Here is a 10,161-nt window from a genome sequence, read left to right on the forward strand (position 1 = left end):
TTACAATTACAACCAAAGTTAGACTCTTCCAATAGAAAAATTTATGAAACAAAGTCCTTACATAAGAAAGTTAACCCTCTTTTTGAGGATGATGGTCTAATTGATATATGGAGGGACATTTTCCCCGACAGAAGGGATTACACTCATTATTCTGCCCCCCATTCTGTATATATAAGTATAGACTATTTCATAACATTTGGAAAAGATAGAGACAAAAGAATCACCTGTGGAATTGAGACAATAGATGTAAGTGACCATGCACCTATATATTTATCTGTTGATTTTGACCTACAACCAAAAAATACCATTTGGAAACTAAATTCAAGTCTACTCAATGATCCCTATTTTAAGGAACAAATTAAAAAAGAAATTGGTCTTTACTTAATAATGTAATGTTACTTGATAATGGAGAGGTTTCACCTCCCATTCTATGGGATACTCTGAAGGCTGTCTTAAGAGGGAAAATTATAGCGATATCTTCATGTAAGAAAAAAATAAGGAATAAAACATTAGAGGAATTACAAAATAAGCTGAAGGAACTCGGAAAAAAACAAATTGAGTTTGGCACAGGATACACTAGAGGAAATACAAAAAATTAGGAATGAAATTAATAGTTTGACTACACAAGAAATTAGAAAAAATTTAATGTTTCTGAAACAGACACTATGAAAGTGGATCTAAATCAATGAAAATACTGGCGTGGAAACAGAAAAAAAAAAGCAGAAAATACAATTCGTAGAATTAGGGATCCAAGAACAAAAGTAATAAAAAATAAGCTAAGTGAAATTCAAGAAGCTTTTGTAATGTTTTACAAAACACTATATTCGGAAGTTCCAGGGGGAAGCATAACCCAGATTGACACCTTCCTGAATTCTCTCAGTGTTACCCACTTTAAGCAAAGAACAAGATAGAGTGACGACTGCTGACATAACTGAATCTGAACTAAAAACTAAAATTAGTAGGCTTAAATTAAGCAAGTCACCAGGATCAGATGGATATACGGCAGAGTTTAGAAGAGTTAATTCCTGTTTTACTCCCCACACTGAACTGGGCTCTAAGAAAGACACAAATGCCACCCAGCTGGAAGGAAGCGATAATCTCAGCTATACCAAAAGAAGGCAAGGATAAAATGGCATGTGGGTCATTTAGATCAATATCTGTTCTTAATGTAGATTATAGAATATTTACCTCCATCTTGGCCAAACAATTAGAAGAGTTTCTACCCACACTGATACATAATGATCAGATAGGCTTTACACAACAACGCCAAACACAAGACAATATACGAAGGACACTTCACATTATGGATCATGTCCAAAAAAATGAAATTGAAGCAATAGTGATGCTGAAAAGGCACTTGATTTGGTTAATTTGAATTTTCTTTACAGAGTTTTACATAGATTTGATCTACATGATACAATTATTAAAACTATACAGGCACTATGTGACAATCTTACTGCCAGGATTAAAATCAATGGATATTTATCTAATAGTTTTACCCTAGAAAGGGGGACGAGACAGCATTGTGCATGGTCACCGCTACTCTTCTCATTATATCTGGAACCATTAGCTCAATACATCAGACAAAATGAAGATATCAGGGGAATTACTATTAAAGGAACAGAGCATAAATTGGCCTGTTACGCGGATGACATTTTGATCTATCTAGGGCAACCAACATACTCTTTACCTAAATTGATGCAATCCTTTGAACAATATGGCCAATTATCAGGACACAAGATCAACATAGATAAAACCCAACTACTTTCATATAACTGTAGCCCACCAAGGGAAACTGAAAGTAGATATCTTTGGGCATGGCAAACAGAGTCTGTCAAGTATTTGGGCATCATTATGCCAAAAGATTTGGCAAAATTATCAGAATGCAATTATCAGCCTATATATAAAAAAATTAAGGAAGATATAACAAGATGGAACCTAATTCCTTTTCTTAGTCTTAGTTCAAGGATTGTATCTATTAAAATGAATATACTGCCCAGACTACTATATCTCTTTCAGACCCTACCAATAGAGATGAACCAAAATCAGTTCAATGAGTGGAACAAGATGCTGTCAAGGTATATATGGCAAGGTAAAAGGCCTAGGGTTCATCTCAAAACTTTGCAATTAGCCAAGGAAAAGGGATTATTATTTTGTAGCACAGTTGAGAGCCGTGATATGCTGGTGCAACCCATCATATGACATTGAGGAGAGGATACTTTCCATCCCATACAGGCAATTTTGGCTGATAACAACCTACAAAGTTACATAAATACTATTGATAACCCGTGGGTGAAATGAACTCTTAAAATATGGAAAACTATTATAAATGAATATAAACTAGAGAGAAACATTGCAATTCTTAAATGGTGTGCATATGACTCGGATTTTACGCCGAATAAACTGGATGCTAGATTTAAGGACTGGACAGCTAAAGGAGTAACAGCTATTTGCAACATAATGAAAGAAAGAACACTATTCCATTTTGAAATGCTCAAAGAGAAACACTTATTAGAAAAACAAGACTTTTACCGGTATTTACAGATATGACAGTATGTTAATAGGACAGTTAAAAATGTAACCAAGGCAAGTACATGTCTAATAGAGCTATTTAGAAAAGCAATGTAATTCAGACATGGTAGTAGAATCATTTCAAGCATGTATAAGGGTTTGTCAAATCTTAAAACACATTCGACCTCATACAGTAAAACAAAATGGGAGAAGGAAGGAGGGATAATAATATCTGAGGAAGACTGGACAATAATATGGAGGTATCAATGGAAGTGTACCAGTTCACAGAAATGGAGGGAGTTCGGGTGGAAAAAATTGATGATATTTTATTACGCACATGTATGACACGGTGGTGTGCTGCTCCAAAGGGCAAAAAGGTGTAGTGCTTCTTTTCTTAAACTCAACCATTTCTCACTGTGCTTTTTTTTTACTTTTGCACTTCAATAGGTTAGGTAGTCACCTTGGGATTGTTTTAAAAATAACTCTTTGTAATGTTTTGTAACTTCAAAACATTAAAACAATTTGAAAGCAAAACAAGGAGCCAGGTGATAAATGCATGTACTTTGTTTTTATTTTAAGTGAAATGCGCATGTATGAATGGTGGCATGATGACATATGCCATTCATGTATGGTACTTCAACTTCGTACATTTAAACATAATGAATTATTTAAACAACAGAGGATGCTTTATCAAACAATATATTGCATATTACAGATGTATTAAATTCACAGCTCTCCTCCCTGCTTATCTATAAACTCCAAATCAATATAAATATATCTCAATTTATACACACTGTCCTGTATATACAGTACACTATATAACACAACTACAATATAGATATGCACAGTATAGTCAATTGTCCATTCAGGCCTAAAGATTTAATTGCTGTGGAGAATTTCTTACTCTTGTGGGATAACCTTTTTCCTGACAAGGGAGGTCATTAAGGACCTCTTTCTCTGCTGTATCACTCGCAAAAATTATTCCCCAATTTTCAGAAGGAACTTTCTGTTCTCTAAGAAAACAAAATGTAAGAGGTTCTTATTTGCCTCTATCCCACTATCCCATTCCTGAACAGCACACGAAAAGTCTGTAACTACCCAACCTAAATTTACACTCATAATTTTAAGTAATCATAAGCATTGTTTTTTAATACTTTACTTTTCCTTTATTAGCAAATGTTGACAATATTCTTTTCTCAATACATAATGTCCACATACTTCTAAAGTATTTCATTTTCTACATATTAAGGTGCATAATTAGGATGGTTAACCATCCTGTGACATGCACCAGAAGCTGGTCTCTTCACCCCTGGTACATATGTAACTTGCTAGTTTCACAGTTTATCTTTGTCATGTAAAACATGGAACAATTCCAATATTAAGGATCCCCACCATCATCATGCCCTGTTCTCACTGCTCCCATCTGGCAGGAAATCTGAGGAATCATAAACTGGATTGAGAGTCACCTACTTCCCTACAATCATCAGGTTCCTAAACTGATCTGTACAACTCTCATCCTACTCACACCACCTTGGACTGCTCACCAACTGTGTTTTTCTCTTTTTGACTTTTTCTCTTCACTGTCTTGTACAATTCATATGTCGTCTTAACCAAGCAAGGTTTACATTGTACCTACACTTATTAGACCTTTATAGCCCAGAAACCCCTGACAAACTCACTTAACCCTAACCTAACCACAGGACAACTTTCAATGACCAATTAACCTGGGAAGAAACTCGACCACCCGGGAAAACCCTCGCATTCCCAGGGAGGACATACAGGCTTCTTACAGACAGCGCAGGAATTGAACTAGGAGGGGGAATTTTTGATAAAATAAATTGGGAGAAATTTAAGATTTTGTGTGATGAAATTCTGTCGAAGCTGAATGTTGAGGCTGATGTGGATTTTCATAATGTCACATTATTCAACAAGCTGAGTTGGAAGTGATTCCTATTAAAAAGGGCATTAGTAGGAGAAAGGCCAAGGTGGACTGAGGAATGTGCAGAGGCAGTTAAGGTTCAAAGGATCACTTATTATCATAGAGTACAACTCTGAAATTCTTCTTCTCCGGGTAGCCATGAAACCAAGAAAGAAAAGAAAGGCAACATGATCATCAACACCCAACCCCAAATCACTCCTCCCTGCACAAAAAAAAACAAAGAAAAATGGATTAGAGAGAGAAATAAGGCATTTAGGGAAGTTAAGAAGTATCACTCTCCAAGTGACCTTATTATGTGTAAAAGGGCACAGGCTGTGGTGAAAAAAGTGGTGAAGGTTACAAAACAGGTGTACTTCAGGTCATATTATGATAATATTTGAAGGAATATTAAACTTGGAGATGTTTGGGGAATGATTAAGAAAATGGGGGTGATTCATAGGATAATAATATTCCACTATTGATTGATGAACGTATAATAGTTACTGAAGTAGGGAAGGTTGAGTTACTGGCTGAGTCATTTGCTGCAATTCATAATCAAGATAATTTAAGTGAAGAGGTTAAACAATGTTGGGATGAGTTTCTAAGAGAATATCCTGATGTGCTAGAAACCAGCCGTAGCAATGATAGCATACTAGTTTAGAACTCTCTTTCTGTGAAGTTCAGAAGGCTATTATTAATGCAGGTCAGACATCTCCAGGAAAAGATGATATATTTTATTGTATGATTAGACATATGACTTTCAACTCTCTTGAGAAAATATTAAAATTTTTGATCATATTTGGAGGTTAGGCCATCTTCCTTCCTCGTGGAAAATAGCATTAGCAGTGCCTATTCTAAAACCTGGGCAATCGCCACTGGATGCTTCAAGTTACAGGCTTTCATCGTTAACGTCTCATTTATGTAAACTCATGGAACATATGGTAATGCACCATTTGATTAATATATTTGAAAAGGGAAGTGATATCAAAGTGGATTTCAGAAGGGTAGAATGACATTGGATTCAGTTTTATGTCTGGAAGATGATATTAGGAAAGTACAGCTAAATAAAGTTGTAATAGCAGTATTTTTTGATATTTAAAAGGATGGTCTATGCAGTAAGGGATATTCAAATTTCTAAGAGACAGAGCATGGGAACCCACAAGGCAGTATTATAGACCTGTATTGTTTAATATTATGATTAATGATATATTCTCTGAAATAGGTACCAGGGTGGGTAAACCATATGCAGATGATGGAGCTTTATCGATTAGAGGCAGAAATTTCAATTTTACCCTATATAGAATGCTATTAGTGATTAATAAAGTTGAACAGTGAGCAAATAGATGGGGATTTAAGCTTTCAGTGGCTAATACTCGTTATATGTTTTACAAAGAGGATTAATAGACCTGCACTTGCTTTGAAATTATATGGTTAAACTCTTGAAGAAGTGTCAGTGGTAAGCTATCTTGGCATGTGGATGGATACCAAGCTGACATGGAAGTATCATTTCAGTAAAATAATTGCTAAATGTAAAGGAGCATTAAATATTCTCAGGTGTCTATGTAGGTGTTCTTGGTATGCTACACGAAAATCTTAGTTGACCATTTTTATTAATTTAATTAGCTCTGTTCTTGATTACGACTGTGTGTCTTATGGATCAGCTTCATTTTCAACTTTAAAATGTTTGGATGTGATACAAGCACAGGCTTTAAGACTGTGTTGAGGTGCAATAAAGTTGTCCCCTGTTTTGGCTTTACTGGGTTGAATTGGGACAATTACCGTTACAGTTGCAGAGGTTGATGTTGATGTTAACATAGTAGATTAATTTGAGGGGACAAAGAAATGATCACCTTGTTAAAGGTGTGGAGGACAGTTGGGAACATCACAAGAAGAGTGTTTATAATTTTAGGTGGCTGGGTTCTTATCATGCTAGGAATATGGGTTTGTTGTTGGATAATGCAATATGTCCCACTGTTGCTTTTTTGGAAACCCCATCTTGTCTTTTTCCAATGATTTTTAGTTGATTTCAGGTTACACAATTTAATAAAGTCTAAGGATTCTGTTATGCTTGAGAATCTATTGGTTCATTAATACATTAAAGAAAATTATGATATGTTAACCATTTTACAGATAGATCAAAAGATAATTTAGCTGGAAATGATGGTGTTGGTGTTTTTGTGCCAAAATTACATGTAATGATAAAGAAACGACTTACTAACCATTTGTCAGTATGTATAGCAGAATTGGTTGCCATCATTTTAGGCTTACAGTGGGGGGAGGAAATTTGCCCTTACAAAGTTATAATTTGTTCAGATTCCTTTTTGGTTTTGATGAGTCTTAAAACAGGTCTTTCTAGCTATAGATCAGATTTACTGTTGGATGCTCATCAAACATTTCACAGAATTTTTTAAATTCACAACTGTATCAATCAAAAAAACAAAATGGAGTTTACAGAAAAAGTTAACAGAAGGGACTACACTTTTTTTAAAAAAAGAGTGGAACCAACATCATTTTGACCCCTTGTCTTTTGTTTTTAAATATGTCTCACAGCAGTCTAAACCCGCTGCACCACAATGAACTCTATTGCTGTTTAGAATACAGCTCATATGCAGGTTTGAATGAATTTGTACACTTTTAATGTATTCACTGAATACTACAATATTTACATGAAGTCCCAGAAATTGAAGATTTATTTTTCCTGGTCCTTGGGGAGAGGTCTTCGGAACAGTAGAATGTGGGGTTCTGGTTCACGCATCACGTAATGGACCAGACTGCTGCTCACCCAGTTTCCGCCATTCATCCTCAGACATAAGATGAGTCTTTGGTACTTGCTTGGCAAGTTCCTTGGGCAACATAACATGCCTCTACTCGTACTGGTCATCATAATACTTGTCCGAGTAGTACATTTGTTTGTTCGACATGCCTACCTGCTCAATGTAGTCTAAGCAGTGACAACACGGCTCTGAATAACCGTCACAAGTTCCAACTGCAGAGCTCCACGAGGCGATTTGAATCGGACCGGATATAGACCTTCTACTTAGCAAATCAGAAGCTCGGTAGTTGGTAGGGTTAAGAATTAGGGGGCTATGGCTAGTCTTATGGAATAATAGGCATAAGGGGAGACATCTTTACAGAATACATAAAGCTTTTGGGTTTATGGGAGAAGGAGGTAAAACAAGAAAGGAAGAATATATTGACACGTCTTAGAACTGGGCATACAATGCTTAATTCCCCCCCCCCTTATATCTTGCTGGAAACGTCTTTCTGGGTTGTGTAAACTAGAGGGCTTTTGGGGGTAATTTTCCCCCAATGCTCCACATCACACCCAGTCCAGTTGGTGCCGGTATAATGCGCCTTTAAGCGGGACTGGCAACCGCCATTAAAAGTCAAAAGAAGGAAAAGAATTGAGCTCTGAAACGCCCCGAGTGTAATAGCAACGCGCCAACCGCTCCGCTACCGTGGCGCCCTATCTCGCTGCACTTTAACAATAGAAATGAACTCGTCTCGCCTTCCACCATGTTAGATGTCCTATAAATTGTCCATGATCACTACGGGCCTGGGCTCCGCCTGTTTATTTCTCTCTATACTGTAGATGCTGGCTGAGTTCTTCCAGCTTTTTGCGTGTGTTGCTCTGTGCTTCCAGCATCTACAGATTTTATGGCGATCATGATGATGTAGCGGAGCATTCAGTGTGCTTTGAATTACATGTCTGGTGACCCCGTTTCTATGTAATACATATTCAGAATCAGGTTTATTATTACTATTGTTGATTGCGGTAGCAGTAGATAAGCGTTAACCTTCGAGCTTATCTGTCTCCGGCACCGGTTCTGCAGCTGACCAATGCTCAGGCGGTCCGCTTCCGGGTGGGCGGTTTCCGCCTTCCCTTGCGTGACGCAACTTCCGGCCTTCTCTTCCTCTTTGTGTGGTGCAGCGAAGAGCCGGACGCCATTTTAAGCTCCCCTGTCAGCGAGTGAGGTGCGCAGTCAGCTCGTTACTAACATGTCGGACGAGGGGAAACTATTTGTTGGTGGCCTTAGCCTCGATACGGACGAGCAGGCCCTGGAAGAACACTTTTCCAAATACGGGCAGATCACCGAGGTGCGAGTTATCAAGAACCGGGAGACCATGACGTCCCGCGGTTTCGGCTTCGTAACTTTCGACAACCCGGAGGACGCCAAGGACGCTTTGCAGGCCATGAACGGCAAATCCGTCGACGGCCGCCAGATCCGAGTGGGTCAAGCCGAGAAGAAGAGGGGAGGTGGTCGTGGTTACGGCGGAGTCCGAGGCGGTGGCGGATATGGTAACCGCAGAAGAGGCAGTGGTAGCTGGGAGTACGAGAGGAGCGGTTATGGCGGAGGAGGCCGGTACGACCAGGGCGAGCGTGACGGCTACTTGGGTGGGTACCGGAGCCAGGGCAGTTACAGCAGCTACGGAAGCCGCTCTTACCGAGACTATGACTGAGGGGCTGGAGCGACTGATGGTGCCGGATTCTCATCCACCTGCCGCTGAGCGAGCGGCTCCTGGAACCGCAGAAAGCCGCTGTGAATGAATTGATTTGCCTGTTATGTTAAAAAATGCTAGAAACCCAGTTTTGACTATTGTCATGATTAATCTTGTTAACTGTTGTTTGTTCTGGGGTCTTCCTTAAATTGGGCTTTCGACTTTGAACCTCGCTTGCCACGTGGTTTTCTGTGATAATTTTTTAAATCCGACCCACGGAGCCTCTGTATCATTGTATACAGTATGTTGATGATTTTAAATTGCCCTAGTCTCCTTCCGTGAGCTCCTTTTGGAATTTGTCGAAATCGTTTTGCTTTCTGGTGAGCTCTTTCCACAATTCCATGCGGCGCAAAGAACGAAATCGGGCGGAGAACTATTTAATTCCCACTTCCCGGCCATTTCATGATTGCTATCCTTAAAGATGACTGGTCTCGGAATACGGATCGCTCGAGTTACTTTTGATCGATCGACCGATTTTCTTGACTTAATTATCTGGTAATGAGGATTGAACACTTTTTAAAAAAAAATCTTAAAACGTCCCGCAATGTAACCTTTTAATTACTTTCACTTGGACCAGTAACATGGAACCTGTAGAAACCATTCATTTAAGTGAGAAACCTTGTTTGTATTTTGCCAACATTCACCCGAGTGCTGAGTCACTTGTCACTAAAACATAATGAGAAAATCGACTACAGAGCAGCTCTTCTGTCATGCAGCTTATCACAGGCCTCTTGGAAAGCAAGCCGATCGTGGTCTTTTATTTTGAAACATTTATTGAAAACTGTATACATTAAAATTCATTTTATATTGTACTTTCATCGGCTAGTACGCCCATTTGGACACCAAATTGCCACTTGGGAGACCAATCTTTGCCAGTGGATGTATCTGAAATAAAATAGCTTCAGGTATTCTAGTGACTTGTCTTTGTTATAAACCATTCAAATTCACTCTTGAGGAGGTGAGTCTGAAGATGATCCTTTCTTGCTAAACATATCTCGTCCTGATAACATGACCCTTGTGCTACTGAAGATTTGGAGGTGATCCTGAAAGAATTTGCCAAATCTAAGGTAAAGAGAGCACTGGATATTTAGTTGAGTGAACTTGTATATCTTTTGGCTGTGTTTATCAAAAAGGCTGTGCAGACAAATGTAATTGTTATATTCATTATTCCTCTTTATATTTTAACCTTCTGCTGTTTAGTTACTCTTTATAATGCAGAAATATTAGCAAAT

The 10,161-nt window shown here is 38.3% G+C and overlaps 1 protein-coding gene and 1 pseudogene across 1 annotated transcript; one reads left to right on the forward strand and one right to left on the reverse strand.

Annotated features, from left to right (window-relative positions):
• Positions 1-7,118: 7,118 nt before the first annotated feature.
• Positions 7,119-8,274, reverse strand: LOC134342433 (cyclin-dependent kinases regulatory subunit 2-like; annotated as a pseudogene).
• A 66-nt stretch (positions 8,275-8,340) lies between these two features.
• On the forward strand, positions 8,341-9,842 carry LOC134342432 (cold-inducible RNA-binding protein B-like). Its single transcript, XM_063040553.1, has one exon. The coding sequence runs from the start codon at positions 8,429-8,431 to the stop codon at positions 8,888-8,890; it is 462 nt and encodes a 153-aa protein (XP_062896623.1). The 5' UTR covers positions 8,341-8,428; the 3' UTR covers positions 8,891-9,842.
• Positions 9,843-10,161: the final 319 nt, after the last annotated feature.

The sequence above is a fragment of the Mobula hypostoma genome, chromosome 2, assembly GCF_963921235.1.
Source record: "Mobula hypostoma chromosome 2, sMobHyp1.1, whole genome shotgun sequence".
NCBI classification, from domain to species: domain Eukaryota; kingdom Metazoa; phylum Chordata; class Chondrichthyes; order Myliobatiformes; family Myliobatidae; genus Mobula; species Mobula hypostoma.

Coding starts and splice junctions, on each gene's coding strand:
- LOC134342432 (XM_063040553.1), top strand. CDS start 8,429: ATGTCGGACGAGGGGAAACTATTTGTTGGTGGCCTTAGCCTCGATACG.